Consider the following 17,646-nt stretch of genomic DNA (forward strand, 5'->3'; position numbering starts at 1 on the left):
CGGAAGGGTTTCATTGGCTCCAAATTTGTATTTGAGTAGGGATGGATGGATGGATGGATGGATGGATGGATGGATGGGTGGATGGGTGGATGACATGGCTAATGGAGAGTATATAGCTAATGACGAGACAGATAAATGATGGATGGATGGATGATGGATGGATGGATGGATGGATGGATGGATGGATGGATGGATGGATGGATGGATGGATGGATGGGTGGATGGGTGGATGACATGGCTAATGGAGAGTATATAGCTAATGACGAGACAGATAAATGATGGATGGATGGATGATGGATGGATGGATGGATGGATGGATGGATGGATGGATGGATGGATGGATGGATGGATGGATGGGTGGATGACATGGCTAATGGAGAGTATATAGCTAATGACGAGACAGATAAATGATGGATGGATGGATGATGGATGGATGGATGGATGGATGGATGGATGGATGGATGGATGGATGGATGGATGGATGGATGGATGGATGGATGGATGGATGGATGGATGACTTGGCTAATGGATAGTGGATAGCTAATGACGAGACGGATAAATGATGGATGATGGATGGATGGAATTTGTGCTTGTTAAAGGGATATGGCTGAAAAATGATGACATATTCAACCAGTTTGAGAACCAGTGGTCAAAGAGAATAATTTCTGTTCATGCATGATACTGTCTCCATAAGATTGAATAAATAATTTCCTGGTAGCTAGTTTGCCACAGTGGTTAATGCCCAATCATTTCTTTGCACATGGAAACACCACTTTCAGTGTTTTTTTTTTTCCCCCCTTTTTAAGTGTCCCTTCTCTTTCTTGCTCGCTCTCCGCATCCCTGGAACAAGCAGCTCTCTTGCCTTCCACACAATTACACAGCGCTTCTCACTTCCCCGGTGGCTCTTCTATCTCCGCGTCGCATCTCCGGTATGCTTTCCATTGTTCACATTGTCTTTGCCCGCAGCGGCGATGAGCCTCGCCGTTTTCTCTGCTATCGTCTTCATTCTTCCTGCGACTGCGTTGCAGTGGAAATGGCTTTATGTTGAGTACGCTTTGGCCTCCCTGTCTAATCGCGCCACACGGGACCATTGTGGCAATGGTGGCCGCAGCGACTGGTCCACTTGGCTTAGAGCCCCATCAAAGAATGAAGCACAGGGTTCCAGTGGGCCACAATGTCAATACTACAAATGCGTCAAAAAAGACTATTCTATGAAACTTGTATTTCTTTTTTTTTATATATTTCTGTTACTGCCGTGCTTGGAAACAATAGGTCCAATTAACAATTCCAACCGACAGGAAAGAAGAAGACAAAAACTACAGAGATAAACCAGCGAATTAGCGACGAATTAGCGAAGGTAAGGACACGAGTGCTACACAGTGGTGGGTATGTGACAAAAAAATGATGAATAGTTGTGTGCCTATACTTTTTTTCCAAAGAAAATATGAGTATGATATGAGGGTGTTCTGAGAGGACCATAAAACGACGTGACGTCATCGCCCAAAATGGCGTCGCGAAAATGGCGGCTTCGTTGTAAAGCAGAGATTCAGTGGGTCTGGCGTACAACTTCCGGGGTAGAAATACGCCCATTAAAGAATATTTAACGCTGAATTGAAGTGCCATTGTTCTGAAAGTAGAGCATATTTTTGGATACGTTGTGTGGAAAGGTTAAAAAAAGCATGACACTGAACCTGAACGCACGCCTTTATTTGGTTTCATTTCCCGTCAAAACAAAACAACGTGACTTGAAGCATCATTGTTGTAATTAGCATCGCCAAGTGTACCTCGCTTTAAGCTAATTCAGTCAATTAGTCTAAAGACGAGAGAACAACGTTGGACTATAAATTCTGTATGGACCGTGACCGCTTCCTGCTTCAAGACCACGTGACACGTGAGGTATGAAATCCGAACCGCTTGTTATGATTGATTGTTAGCCTTGCTAGCTTAGCCGTTAGCGGCGATCGAGTGTGCTAAAGCTAAAACTCTCAAGCACCGTAGTTGCTTTCTGCAGAGTCCAAATCGCACGTTTGCATGTTTTTTTTCTTTCGCAATTTATCTGTGATTGCTCTTTTTTTGTGTTTATCCAAGTTTATTTTGCTCTTGCGCCGTGTTTACGAGCACAGCTCAACACCAAGTCTCACTTTTGACAGTGAGATGCTGCTGCGGCTACAATGTTTGCTCGAGTGAGATTTATTTTTTTCTTTTTTGAACGTTGGCTGGAGTCAGCCAAGTAACAGCAGTGCTCGCATCTGTTGTGAGACAGCTTGCTGTGACATCACTCATAAACGTGTTGCAGAGTGTTCCTGTCAAAGTGTGAGTGGTTGTAATATATTTCTCGTTTTTTTTTTTTTTTTTGGCTAGCTGTTTGCTATTACCTCTGATGACTGATTACCACCAAACACATCTACACCATTACAGGACATCGATGCTTTTCATTCACGTCAATTAACGACCTTGTGAAGCCAGAATTGCTTTCCTCTTGTTTTCAAATATGCATCATTAAATGCAACTTAATCTTGTTGGTGTCAGCGCTGCTAATGGAAGCAGGAAAGTTCGTATTATGGATTTATTAATCATGTCTGAGTTTTTTCTCCCTGTCTTTAATGGTAAGTGTCTATTTAGCTCTACTCGCAGCAGCATTATTTACACTGCTAATAAACTATTAAAGCAGTGGTTCTCAAATGGGGCTTCATGTCGGCACTTCAGGGGCTATGCGAGGTTTTTAACAGGCTTTCTGCAGGGATCGGCAAATTTAATTCAGTGCTTTTTAATGACAGGACAGGAACTGCACAGCTTTTCAAATTAAGAGCAACTTAATTGGAACATAAGGCACCGTCTTGCTGAATTGGGTTATGGTTACTACTTTACAAATTAAAAATGTCCAGTCATGGCTTAAATTGGCTCAATAAGTGCACTATCCCTTTTAAACAAGAAGCATTGCTTCTATGGTTTTCTACAGTTAATATTTTTTCTCCAAAACACCTGAAATATTGATCACATACGCGATCTTTGTTTCAATTTCAAATAATGTATCCTGAATCATTCTTCTAGTGAAACACATTTATATGTAAATTTCCCAATTTGTTGAAAAACCCCTCCGCCACATTACATTTTATAATGTTGTATGTCACCCTTTCATGCGACGCGGTATTCGGTAGATGCCAAGCAAATGCCAGCAAAAAAATGGTACAGCACACCCAATAGCAGAGCAGGATATTGAATGCGAATAATTCTGACCAATGAGAGAGCAGGAGACAGAAGCAGTGCTATGGAGTGTTTACTGCGAGCGGAATTTCACGTTTTCAACCAGGATCTCTTGGAGCATGCAAGTTATCGCTTGTTTATTGAATATTTGTCTGTGTTAAGAGACGAACCATTATTCATAAATGGAAAACTTTGTGTACTGAAGCGTTCGTATCTAGAGGTTCCACTGCACGTTTATTCTAACAATGAGTCCCTCCCTAAAAATGAACCAAAATATGACAAACATTCTTGGGCAATGACCCACCTATTAAAAGCGTTATCGCCTCGGCAGATTTTTTTTTGAAGACATCAGTAAGCGCGAACGGCACATTGGCAGTGGCACACTGTACTGCCAGGATGCATATGATTTATGCAAATATAGTCTTCAGCATAGCGCAGAACTGTTTGCAATGCAGCTCATCAACTAAAGAGAATGCTGGAAGAATTCTCCGTGAGAGAAAGAGAGGAAAAAAAAAAGAAAACTCCTCGTGGTAATTGCACAATGAGAAGTTGCGGAGGAGCGGGGTCGGTCACTCTGGGCGGCCCGCGGACGGCAGCCGGTTGCCATGGCAGCCGAGTAGTCATAGCCGGCGTCGCTGGGTCGGCGGCGGCCGGCAGCTGGTTGGCCAACGGCGGCAGATGGAGCGTCGCAGGTTTCCAAGAACACGCAGGCACCGTCCCTCGCCTACGTGTGTCACATCCTTGGCCGGCGTCGCGGCTTGAAAAGCGCGGCTGCTCGGCGGGGAGATGATGGGGCTTTCGCGCGCTCTCGGCCTTTTATGCGGCCCATCGCCTCGAACAAAGGGCCGTCGTGTCATGCGGCCGTTCGTCATTTACACCTCTTATCCCGGAAAGGGTGCGGGGGGCCGCCTGACGTCAGGTTAAAGGCGGGGTCGATCGGAGGGCAGAAGCCCGGCTGTTCTCGGGGGCTCCGGATAGATGAAAAGGAGCCCGCGCAAAAAGGCTCCTTGTCGCTCGAAGGAACAAGGAGCGACATTCTGCTGCAGTGGTACCTCTACTTACCAAATGAATGGAAGAAATTTCCTAACATGAATCGTTCATAAGTGCGGCCGCTTTTTACATGGAATTAGCCTAATCCGTTCCAAGCCCCCCAAAACGCTCCTTTAAATGAATAATAATAATAATCAATTGTAAGACTGCATCAAAAACGATACTTAACATTTAATCCCTTTTGATGGCAAAAAAAAATCTACTCTTCCTCTGTCTCATATAGTCTCACAGAACAAAATATTTGAGGTTTCTTGCAAGATGAGTGAAAAAGCTTGAAAAAGACAGACAATATGCAACTCGCTCTTCTGAAAACAGCTGGCGGTAAACGAGTTCCTTTGACAGTCGCAATTACCGTAATAAACCTTTCCCTGAAACACTCGTGGAAAATCCCATCGGAGCTTTCTGCTCGGGCTGCACGTCCGCACGTCCACGCACGTGCGCTCGGCGCCAGCAAGAAGACGAGATGGCGAGCAGAGGAGGCGGCTGCTCTCAGAACCCACGACTGTGAACTTCACTAACTTTGCAGACCTGCTCTCACCCTACCCAAAATAAATCTAAACTTAGCCTGGCACCAAGAAATAGAAAACTGGCTCAGATTGCTTCCAAAAAATAGATATATCTATGTATATCCTTTGTCGACTTGAAGCAGATCGATTGAATAACCATATTTTGCGCACGTTAAGGTGCACCTAAAAGCCTTCAATTTTCCTCAAACGCTGACAGTGCGCCTAATCTGGTGAGCCTTATACAGCGCATAAACTGTGAGTTTTCATTTTGGGGGGGGCTGAGAAAATAAAAACTTCATCGTCATTTAAATTCTTCAATTTTTACCTCTGCATTTCAGTTATAATTGTATTTTTTACAATGAAAATAACGGCCTGTTTGAAATTTCTTCAGTTATTACTTTCCACCAATCATCTTCATTTCCGATTGAAAAGTTTGAATTATTGGACAGTTTTCTCGTCATTCCCATTCGCGCAGCTCGTATTGTGGCAAATATGGTCAAGACGGTATTTTTTAATTTTTTCCAAACAAATTGCACCGCTCATTACGACGCCACAAATGTGTCACGGGTCGACCGTGGGATCGTTTTTCTCTTTGCGCGGTTGCCACAGCAACCGTAATTAAGGTCCGGCAAGATGGCCCTGTTTCCAATTAGAGGGTCATGCCTGCGCCGCGCCAACCGGTTCGTGTGTGTTTATGGCACGGCGCTCTGGGGGTCACGAGCGACGAGAGGGATGAGCGGCGCGAGTGCGAGCGATGCGGCTGCAAATGGAGCAACGGCTTTCTTCTTGTTTGCTCACAGCTGCTGATTCATCACCGTCGCCGTCGACTCGGCCCTTCTGGATAATAGACTCGCTTCGATAAATCGCCGCTAGGCACGCGGTTCTTTGATAGAAGTACCGATTGGGCTTCAAAGGACCTACAACACGAGCCATCCATCCATTTTCTAGAGCGCCTTATCCTCGCGAGGGTCGCAGGCTTGCTGGCGCCTATCTCAGCTATTTGATTCTTTCCGCAGTGTCATATGTGCGCATCAATAAAACGCAATCACACCTAACGTTCGAGGAAGCCGGTGGGCTCGGAGAGAACCCACGCGGGCTCGGGGAGAACATGCAAACTCCACGCAGGAAGCCTAGAGCCGGCTAAATTCGAGCTTGGCTCCCTAAATTGTGAGGCGGCCACACATTTATCGACCATCAAGTAAAATATATTGTGTTTCGCTGTCGTAATGACGGTGACTATTCTTTCTGTTAAAAGCTAGTTTTGCACCGTAGTACCGAAATCTGAAACACGCAACTGAACCCGCAACAAAAACATCTTCCGGATATGAACGCAAGACTTACTTTGTTTTGCTTTAGTTTTTATAGTCTCCAAACTGTTGGCGCGTCCTAAACAGGGTAACATAGAAAACGCCAGAATTTGACGCTAAAATTGCGGGCGTGTACGCAGGCGCGTTCTATGTTCGGGGAATCTAATGGCGGCGAGTTGAGCGAAGCGAATGGGAGCGCATCGTAACGCGATTCAAGCGGAAGCGGGCTTAATCGACGTTTTAAAGACTTCCTCCTGACAATAAGTTCAGTTGGCAAAACATGACGCTAGCTTGCGCTGATGTCCCGACCTCATTAGTTCACTGACTAAAGGCTGCAAATAACCAGCCGCTAGCAGCGTTACAATATTTTGTCATCCCGCCACTTTACAGCGCACGTCGCCTTGTGCCGGCTGTCGGGGTCGCCGCCCCCCGCCCCCTCAACTCCTAATGGCTTAATGGGCACCCCGCGGCGCCTCTCCGGCCCCCCGGAGCGGGGCACGCTCCGAGAGGAGAGGCGCACAAAGGCGCAGCCGCGTCTCTCGAGAGCGCCGTCTTTGTGGGGCCGAGGACCGCCGCCGCGCTAACTGGGGCCGGCCTCATGCTGATTACGCTCCCGGGGGGGTCGGCTTTGTGGGTCCTGACACCCGGAGCCTCACCTTTTACATAGCCTCCCGCTGCGCCCCGCCGGGAGGGCCGGGAGCACCCCTGTCCATCACCGCCCGTTGGCACAAAAGGCCGCCGCCTTCACGCCAACCGGATACGTCTGTCTACTTGACCGAGACAAATGGGGGAGAGAGGGAGAGATACTTTTGGACCGGCGTACGCGAAGATTCGGCGGTTAGCACCTTAATTTGTGAGTACACACCTATGTAGAAGATGCGCCCTTGATTTTAGGGTCAAATTCTGGTATTTTCAATGTCACCCTGTATTAGACGCACCAACAAACTATAGCAATCTCATCTTTCTAAACTTAAAGGAGCTGAAATTTTGCCATTTGCTTATCACACTAGTAGGAACTGGCTGAAATCTTGGCAGAATGATACTGCTAAATGTGTCCAATCTAAGAAAAACGAGGCGTTTTTTCACGCCGCGGGCTCCTCGCAGAGACGCTAGTAATAAGCAACTCATCACTCTTAATGTAAAGCAAACAATTGATTGAAATTCATTGTTCCACAGTATTACGACGGCGTACTGTCGATGCGCTTCTATCTGCTTCCCTCATCGATTTCTGTCTCTTTGTATTAGTCGGCGCGCAAACAGTCATTTTTCACCCTCGGGCTCTGGCGTCTACTGCATTAGGAAGGCGTCTATTGAAAGGATGCCTTGGATTTCGACGGCGGATGACGGACGATCCGTCTGCATCCGTGCACGCCAATCGATAGGCCCTCCAAATGCTGTGCGGTGTTCCCTCGCTACTTCGCACGTCATCTTTTGCGCCCTTAATGCTTTGCGTTTTTTTTTTGTTTCCCATTAAAAAAAAACTAAACAAAAATAACCTGTGCTGGGAAGGTTCCCTGAATTCCAAACTGATGAGTTAACCGTAAATGCACATGCCACGGGCCCTCCTCGCACGTCCACCTACTGCAGTACAATATTTACTTAATATTTACTTATATTTACTGAAATCTTTATTATCTTATTATTTTGCAGTGATCGTACTGTTATCCCTTTCCGTTTCCATCCCTTGGCTGTAGTCGGGGAACACGCAGGACCGGAGGTGCTTTCGGAGTAGCGGCGCTCGGACGATGACCTAGAGTGGAGCTTGGAGCCGACCAAACATGATAACATGCAAAGTTTACACTTAAAAATTCCAAATTATTCCAAAACGTGACCGCTTTCCACTCCTACAAGACATCAGTCAATGAGGGCAGGAGTCGATTAGGACTCCCGGTCGATGTTGCGCCGGGAGCCAATCGTGTGTCTTGTAGGGGTACCCGGGCAGCGCTAATACGAGGCCAATCTCGGCTCTCCGTGAGAATATCGCCAAGGAATGGAAACGGGAAGGGATAACAGTACAGTTACTGTCCAATCTTTAATAATTTAAAAGTAATCATTAAAAGTACCCTTTTACACATGCATGAAAATTCCTTCAAATACTCCCATCATATACTGTATATATAGCAACATTTTCATCAAATCTTACTTCACATAAGTACATTTGAGCTGTGAAAGTATTTTGTGAAGCTTGTTTAGCGGCTACACTATACTGTACAGTATCCCTGCGAGTCTTGTCTTGCAATCCTGCTCCAGATATTGCGCAAGTGGCTTACCCAGAGGAATCGGCTCGCCTCCGATACTACTGCAAAGGCGGAAAATCGCCTCCTATTCCGTGTCAGTGCCTTTTACACAGAACAGCAACACGGGATAAAAGGCAGAAAATGTCCTCTTTTCTTTTTTTTTTTTTTTTTTTCCCAGGCTGTGTAGTGTGTGTTATTTATGAGGTCTTGGTCCGTAATCCTTTGGGGGCAAAACCTCCAAACTAATCTAGTTTCTATTCAGCGATATGGAAAATTGCGAAGTTTGATTCCGTTTGCTCACCACAGCAGTAGGATGCAGCACCCCTGCAGGTATAATCCTCAAGCCATTACACAGTTATGAAAAATTCCCCAGCGGACCTATTTGGCTGTATATCATCATCCGCGTGACGTAAGCCACCTTTACTGGAAAGCAAATCACCTGGGCGGTGCATTATTGAATCGGACGAATCGCCACTTTGAGGCCAAGCCATCGCGAGCGTCCAAGGTGAGCGGCTTGAGGCCGGAAAATTGCAATCAACTATTTATGACACTTCCATTATGAGTACGGGTACCTGCATACTTTTTGACCCGCTTTTATTTTTCTTGTTAGCAAGAGCCGACCAAAGCCGCCGCCGCCGCCGCGTACTGTACACTGGACCTTTTTTATGTTCAAAATGAATTTAATTTAGCATTCATTATTTTTGTCTGAATATTTTCCAAAGAATATTCGCTGGCCTTATTCCTTCCATAAAAGTTGTACTGTTTTGAGAATGACTGACATTTTCATGACTGAACTGTAGGGGGAGCCTGGGATCCGTTTTAAACATGGGCTCATCTTACCATTAAAAAAAACAAGCGGCAGCCACATGGCGGCTGAAGATTCATGATTGTTGCCAGGGCTTCGTTTGAAGTGAGGCAGGCGGGAGACAGCGGGCGAGGTCCGCGCCGGGGTCGTCCGCCAGTTGCGCTCGTCCTTCCCTCGCCGAGCTTTTGTAGCGCCGCTTTTACGCCGAGCGGAGGGGGCATTAAACGCCCCATTTGCTTCCCCGCACGGTATTCACTTTCCTGCCGTCTCCTCTCTTCCAGCGTGTGATTTACGCCTTCAGCTGTATCACCCGCGCCCCTAAAAGCCGTCTTGACCTTTTGACAGCACTTAACCCCACCCACTCCGCGTTTAGGACCTCGTAATCAGGCACAGTCGGGCTCTTAAAAACAACTACGGGACCGGCAAATGCGCCATAAATTTCTACTGTGTTAGGCATAAAGTTGGCTGCCTGTCAAGCGTACTGTAACTCCATTCCCAGCGAGCGGATACTTTTACGCTCAAACCGGCACGAGTTTGTTTTTTTTATGTTGACCATTTGAAGAGACATTTACCCATTCAAAATACGGCAACTTTTTAAAAACGTCATAAAATAAATGGCACTTTTTTTTATTATTCTGTTTTGCCGTTTCTAGTCTGTGACCGTAAAACTGCTCCCAGTTAGCGTACATTACTGGTATCGACTCCCACCGTGAGCAAGGATACTACCTATCTATCTATCTGTTTAGCTAAATAGCTACCTAGCTAGCTTGCTAATTTTCTATCTATCTATCTTCTGGCTAGCTAGCTAGCTAGCTAGCTAGCTAGCCATCTATCTATTTGTGTATATGTTCTGTATATAAAGTATATGTATTTATTATTATTTATGTATTTATACTATGTGTATGTATGTAGAACATGTCAAAAAAGACCCCAAACAAACGGAAAGTAGTAAAATTGTAGCGCGCTAAGAAAGTGCTGAAGTGGTATGGCGTAGTGCAGTAGCTGGCGCCGCTCCTTCCTGTCTTCCTTGGCCATTTTGAGAGCGAGCTTATGTAACGGCGGCCGAGCGGCTCTGTGGAGGCTGCAGATTGGGATCTCTTTTGTGAAGAAAATCATCAAAAACTCTGAGCCGCGGTCATCTGGATCAATTGGGAACACATGAAAGAAGAAGAAGGGCCTTGACACGGCGCTCTACACCCCCCCCCCCCCCCCCTTTTTTTTTCTGGACATCTCATTGGGCTGAGCTGATGAGAAAAAGCGCAAGGATGAATGAGGAAGTGGGCCGAGGTTGGTCAGGGTGAAGACAAAGGCGTGAACTTCCTGTACGGCAGCGGTGCCCAAAGTCAGGCCCGCGGCCATTTGCCGGCACCTCGGAGCAAAACTACTTTGCTCCACTTGTTTATTTTCAACATGTAAATAAAACTATTTACATTCATGCATGTCGCCGTCGTCGCCCATTATTATTTGGTGGGCTTGATATTTCGATTACTATTACATGGATTAGGTGTGACGGCCACATGGGCGCGCCCTTAAATGGACGTGGCTTCTCTCCGGCTGCAACCACTTCCTCTCAATCCCCTTTTTCGCCCACTTCCTTTATTTGGATGGGCAATTAGGAGTCGCCATGTATCCAACCGCAGCTTGCATTAGTGCTCTGACAAACATGACCCCCCCCCCCCCATTCACCCCCCCCCCCCCCCCCCCCCCTCCACATCTATTCTTACCCCTTAAAGAATTAGCATGCATCCAAAAGAGTTTCTTCAAGGGATTAAAAATGGAACAATCACACTTTCTTTTTTTGTTGTGTCTCATATCTAGCATTAAAATGTGTCCCCAGAGCATAATGTGACAATTATCTAAATAGAAGTCCACTTATTGTTTGGGATATAAATACGCCCAAAAACTCGATTGAAGTCGCATTGTTTTTCTCCGCTCGTTGCAGATTGGATTTGATGTGCAATGCTGCCATCTGCTGCAGAAGAAACGGAAGTGATCAATGAATGAGCAATATTTAATACGACTCATGGGGATGATGAATTGTTGAGCCGAGTTGCCTCCGCGGACGACAGTCCAAAATCGTAAGTTTGCCTTGAAACGGTGAAAAAGCATGCGCAACGTTTCATCATCAGCTGTCAAAGAAAAGAATTTACAAGAAGAAAAGAATCGAGTAGTTCATTGTCCAATTCATTCGTTAATATTTGATTTTTTTTGTTATTGTTTTGCTCGAAAACATGCGAGTAAAACATCGCCTCTCATTTGAAGTTGAATTGTTTTTATGACCACGAAACAATACATTCTGCCTATAAATACATACAAACTTTTTATGCATTGTAAAATTTGAATTCATTAATTGATGGACAAGATAGAATAATTCATGATAAAAACGTACATAAAAGTGACACCCGTATTTGATCGTATATTTTGTCCAAAAACCAAAACACTGTGAAACATGAAGTAAATGAGCCTTATTTTTCATACGGGTTGCTAGCCAATCGCAGGGCACACAAAGAGGAACAGTCACACAAACACACTTATATACGTACCTTTTCCCGTTTTGGAACGCGGGAGAAAACCAGTGTACCCGCGGAAAACCCACATGGGCACAGGGAGAACATGCAAACTCCACACCGGAAGGCCGAAGCCGGAAACGAACCCACGACCTCCATGCTGTGAGGCGGATACGCTCACCCAATCTGCCGGTGTAGAGAAAAATGGCACGTTTTCAAAATTTTGTTATAGTGACTTTTTTTTCATAAACAAATAAATATAAACAAATCACAATTTTGCAGGATGTATTCAAATAGAGTCTACACTCTCCAAGTTGAAAGAGTCAAGCACAGGTGGCGCAGCACTGTTTTTTTCAATATTGTTTTTTTAATTCCAAAATTCTTTGCATTTTTCGAATATCATCTTATCCGTTGCGTTCCGTGTGCGGTGAGAAAAGATTCCGCAGTGGTAATTAATGGGACGAGGCCGGATTCTCAATCTCGCCGTATCCGAGATGGCGGGAGGTCTCTTACGAGACATGGCGTAAAGCTCTCCGGGCCCCCCGCCGGCCGGCCCCCCGCTGGGAAGCGTCTCGACCTGCGCCGTAGCAAACATCCTATTTGGCTAATACCGCCGCGACTGTATGTCGCTGTGTACACGTTTGCAGAACGCCTCAGATGCAAATTGTTTCGCCGTTAAACAATGGAAAGAGATTTTCTCTTCTCTTTCTTGTGAGGTGGTCCCAGTTAATCGCCCTATTTGGAATAATTAGTTATTTTTCTTCAAGCGTGGTGGTTTTGTGGGGCGGATTGGACAACAAGATGCAAAAGAAGGCAGATTTTTTTTTCTGTGTGCTACCGAAGAATACTGAATAAATATACAAATATAATGAGCCTTTGTTTAACGCCGTGGTTCAAATGGACTCGTTAGAATGTTACAGCAAATGTGGAACGTTTTCTTTCTTTGCTTTGTTTTTGATTTTGGCACAAGTCCTATACGTGACTGTAACAAATCGGATAAAAAAAATGTCATTTGTACACGTTTGTTTATGCAGTTTAAATTTTGTGTCATTTTTCTTGTTGAAGTTGAACACAGGTCAAAATGACCCAGAAGTATTACTGCTATTCCAAAGAGTCAAAAAAGAATCGTAATATTTGTTAGTTAATGGGAAACATCCGTTTGTTCTGGCGAGCAAAAAGAATCTTAAAGCCTCGCGTCTTCCTTCTTTGTGTCTTGTTTATTTCACCTTCTAGGTTGACAGAACCTGCCGGTTTGTTTTAGAAGTGGCTAAAATATTACGATCGTCTTGAAGTCCAGTAAGAAGAGAATTCCGTTTCATGTCTTCCCACCTTCCAGCCGCAACTTGAGCTAATTGGTGACAACGTTGACAGGAAGTTGAGCCCCTCCCTCTCATTGACTTCATCCATCAATTCCAGATGAGCAAACGCACGGAAAAACATGGATGCACTGCGCACACTTGAAAGGAAGACGCAGGAAGCGAGCCGCTTAATGAAGATGACTTCATGCCGTCTGAATCCAGATGTAATGCCGGGGGGGGGGGCTTTATGCAAGATGGCAAGACTTTCGCGCCCCCCTCCCCCTCCTCTTCATCCGCACGCTTGACGTTTTATCAAACCGCATGCTTTCTCTCACCTCATAACCACTCTGCTCTTCAAGTGGACAGGAAGTGGGCCTCTAGTGCCCTCTAGTGGCCAAATGAGCATGCTCCAACAGGATGTACAGGGGGGGGGGCTGTCCAATATAGATTTTTTTTTTTTTTTTTTGAGGTCAGTGTCGACTTATGGCAAAAAACAAAAAAAAAAGATTAATTTGCCGATTTTTAATTTAAAAAAGCCCAATTGAGAGTCACATGCTAAAAACTTAAGCTTAACGCCGATCCTGCCTGGGTCATTTTACTCTTAGTTCTGTCTACTCTTTGTTCAGCGATATTTTGCGTATTTTACGCACTATAATGGAATATAAGGCAAACCTTTAATGAACGGCCTGTTTTAAAACTTTTCATATATAAGGCGCACCACATTATAAAGCACATAGAACAGAAGCTACAGTAATGGCTGGGCTTGCGTTATGCATTCACTAGATGATCTGTGGAAAGTACTGTAATTTATTTTAAAATGTCTTTTTATTACAAAAACTTGCTGTTCTTGCGCATTGTCCCCATAAAAATTGCTTAAAAATTGTAGCCTATATGGCGTCTCAAAATTTCAAACGGTGTTATAAAAATGTCAATTGTAAAATTAAAAAACAAAACAAAACACAAACATCTGCAACTGAAATACAGCGGTAAAAATGGAAGAATTACCATGGTGGTTAAGTTATTTTTCTTTATTTTTCAGCTGTTTATGCTCCGTACAAGGCGCACTGCATTATAAGGCGCATCATCGGCTTCTTAGAGAATTGGAGGCCTTTAAGCGCGCCTTATAGTGGGACTGTAATTTATTATAATGGCGCCGAGCAGTATTGGCTTGGTTATGAGGTAATCATAGGTCATTAGGTCAACGGACCCGGTAGATAGCGGAACGTTAGAACCGGCGCTTGCCTCGAAACGGCGGCGTTTGAGTTGGCGACGGCCTCTGTTTGCTCCCCGTCGCAACTTTTTGTTGGGCGTTTAATCACGTGGCGGTAAACAAAACCAAAGCAAAGAGATGTAAATGGCGTTTTATGTTTGTTCTCCGTTTGCCGCTTCGAGTACAAACGTATACAAATGTACGTAGGTCCCGCAAGACGTTGCCAGCTGGGCCAAGCCGCACGCGCGTCGCAATAATAGAACATGAATCCCGCCGACAAAGCCGGGCGTCGCCCGCGTCGCCGCCAGGATTAAAGCGAGCCAAACAGTCGGCCCGTCTCCAGCGTATTTAGTCGTGTTGACCGAGCCGGACTCCTCCCGTTAAATGTTTACACAACAAATGTTGTTTTTTTTTTTTTTTTGGCGCCACCCCGGTGCTGTTTGACAGCGAAGCGCCTTCCGGGGGAGACGAAGCCGGCGCTTAGCATCTTAGCGCTCGCCGGGCTCCGTCGTTAATTGCATAATGAGATGAATGAATGGACTCGATTAATCCAGGTGACCATCTGTTGGCCGGGGGCCGTCCAGACAGTGCGGGGCCGTGGCGGCCGGCGCGGGCCAACGCTTTCGTGCCAAGCGCCGCCGACAACCTTATTAGACGGCCTCCTTCAAACACTTTGTGTGTGTGTGTGTGTGTGTGTGTGTGTGTGTGTGTGCGTGCGTGTGTGTGTGTGGTGGGGGAGGGGTCGCCAGGGCCTCTATTCAAAAAAAGGGAGCGGCTTAGTGTACATAGGCGCTCCTTCTTGCCACATCTCGCCTGTCACACTGTAAAGGGGGGGGGGGGGGGGGGCAACAAAGCAGCAGCTTTGTACGCAGTCATGTCTGAATAGGCAGAATGGGATATTAGTTTTTTTTTGAGGGGGGGTAAACCACTCTCTCTTTCTCCAGATGTCCACGCAATGATATATTTACATAATGTTGAAATGCTTTACCTACTATAGCGCTTCTCAATTATATTTTGCAAACGCCCCCCAGGAAAGAGAAAAGTTTCCCCCCGCTCGCTGATGAATTACATCATTCTATAGAAACATTTATATATACCTAAAATATAATCATTTTTTGATATTAAAAATAGAAGAAAACGGTTTGGGGACCTGAATTCAAATCCATCTTGCTTTCCAGCCTTACCGAGTGGAGTTTGCGTGTTCTCCCCGAGCCCCCACACTCCAAAAACATGCATGGCAGGTGTACAGTATTGGACATATTAAATTGTCCTTAGGTGTGATTGGGTGCGGGAATCGTTGTCCGTCTCTGCCCTACGATTGGCTGGACACCAGTTGAGGGTGTCCCCCGTTTACTGCCCGAAGTTAGCTGGGATAGGCACCAGCAAGCCTGTGAGGATATAGAAAATGGATGGATGGATGGAGAGCAAAGTTGTTAACAATTACTCAAGTAGACTTTTGCCAATGTGAGCGCCACTGCACCACCTGGTGGCGTGCATGTACAGTTACACTTCACATAGCAAAGGTGAAGCCTTTTCCCGGGTCCATGGAATAACTGACCGTATACACGGGCAGCAACTACCAATTATTCCAATTAAATCAATCGATGAAACCAAATTTAAAAATAAACAAGTTTGAATTGCAGAGAATCCATCAAGCCATCCATCATCGGAACCAGGAGCAGGACGTGCGTGGGGTAAACCCATAACTGGTTGCCAGCCAACGCCTAAGGACAATTCAGTGTCCAATATTTGATGTTGAGATATTTTGGGAATGTGGGAGGAACCCGGAGAAACCCACGCAGGAATGGGGAAAGCATGCAAACTCTTCAACCGCGGCACTGCTAGGTGTAATAAAGTACATTAAGAGATGCAGACACAGCAGTTTTTTTTGGTTTGTTTTCCCCCCATTTTAAAATGCTTTGCGCTGTTTAGGAGATTTTTGGATGAAAAAGAAGTGACCATAGGTTGGTCTTTCCTTTTAAAACCTTTGTGTTTTCTTGCCAAATTATTTTTCTTGGTTTTACTATGAATATTTTCGAGGGTTAAATAATCCTACAGTTTTGTTTTCATGGCTGTATGGACGCAGGCCAGCAGAGGGCAGCACAGAGCCTCCGTTAGCCTTTAAATGTACAGGAGGCCTGCGTCCCTCTAGGAAGGTTTTTTTTTTTTTTTTTTTTTAAAGCCATGTTTGCTGTAGATTTGTTCGAAGATATCATTTCCAACTCACCTCCTTTTCTTAGCTGAATGCAGAGACGGTTAAATGGAGAAAGTGGTCATTTTGAGGTTTCCCATGTCACGTTTTTGCGGCCATCGCACCTAAAAGTTGCGGAGGCCCACGGCTGGCTTTTTTTTTGTTCTGCTAAACAATTGTTTTCTTTTTTTAGGGCCCTAATGAGCGAGGCGGAAAGCTTGACGTAGGAGGAGGAATAAAGACACAATGAGATGACACGAGAGGTAAGCGGTGCCAATTTGAGTTGGTTAGGGCCGGTCGACAAAAATAAAATCTGGATTTGCTAGAATCATTATGGAATCATTATTGTTTTGATCGATTTGAATGGAAGGCATAAACCCAACTAAAGTTTTGATTTATTTCATGTGGAAAACAAAGATAATGAATGTAGATTTAAAATAGTTTTTAATGTTAACTTTGCACAGCTTGTGCATCATTTACTTCAATTTATTTTGCCATTATTACCGTTTATAATTTGCTCATAATTCATTTGATAACTAAATTATATGTCGTGGACAGTTAATGTTTAAAAACACGTCAGCAGAAAATTCACCTGCGCTCAAGGCTCAGGTCACGTCCAATCGTGGCTCTGCTGCTGGTCACGTGACATAAGTGATTTGGTTTTCTAATGGTCTCATTCAATCCCAAAAACGCAATTTCACGCTTTTAAGCCTCCAGATATTCAATCCCAGATCCTTTTTTATGTTTTTTTTTTTTTTTTCAAATATTTTCAAGTGTTAGGTTAAAGGAGTGTCTAAAAATGGCCATTTTCTGTTAAGTGTTAATTACTTAGTAATTATTACTAATAAATGTGTTTTCAAAAGTATTAATAATGCAAAATATGAAATGAACTTGCTCAATCTCTACGATGTAATTTGACCTTTGTAATAGGTACTAAAAGACTTCATTATCGACAAAACATGTTTTCTTTTTTTTAATATTTTCAAGTGTTAGGTTAAAGTGTCTAAAAATGGTCATTTTCTGGCGACAGTTTTTTTTAATATAACACAAAAAGTTTGCAAAATATCAACATGTATGATGTAATATTATGTTTTTAAGAGGTACTCAAAGAGTTAATTATTGACAAAACATGGTGACACTTTTGCAAAATCTCAATTTCATGATTTAGCTAATTATCTTCTACTTTTTTAATAATGAATTTAATGACCCAAGCAAGCAGTCATCCCAGTCAAAAGTGATGCGGTTTTTAACCCAAAACCTTCCTGGCAACGTTCCAGGCCCCAGTGCCCAATTTTTTTTATTTTTGTATTTTAGTTCCTGCAGGAGCATAG

General features: G+C 44.5%; 1 protein-coding gene across 2 annotated transcripts in view; it reads right to left on the bottom strand.

The window, feature by feature from the left end:
• Positions 1–1,688: 1,688 nt before the first annotated feature.
• Positions 1,689–17,646, bottom strand: part of LOC148413369 (uncharacterized) — a 156,641-nt gene continuing 140,683 nt past the window's right edge. The window contains exons 6-7 of one of the 2 annotated variants that reach the window (XM_088431772.1): positions 11,653–11,802; positions 1,689–10,248 (exon numbers count right to left, since the gene is read on the bottom strand). In XM_088431772.1, coding sequence (XP_088287898.1) covers positions 10,245–10,248; positions 11,653–11,802 — 154 coding nt within the window. In that variant the 3' untranslated portion in view covers positions 1,689–10,244. Of the gene's footprint in view, positions 10,249–10,873; positions 11,803–17,646 lie in introns of those variants that run through there. The other variant, XR_015867638.1, reaches the window with a different exon arrangement.

This window comes from Hippichthys cyanospilos, chromosome 13, assembly GCF_059441005.1.
Source record: "Hippichthys cyanospilos isolate Australia breed blue-spotted pipefish chromosome 13, RoL_Hcya_1.0, whole genome shotgun sequence".
Lineage (NCBI taxonomy): Eukaryota > Metazoa > Chordata > Actinopteri > Syngnathiformes > Syngnathidae > Hippichthys > Hippichthys cyanospilos.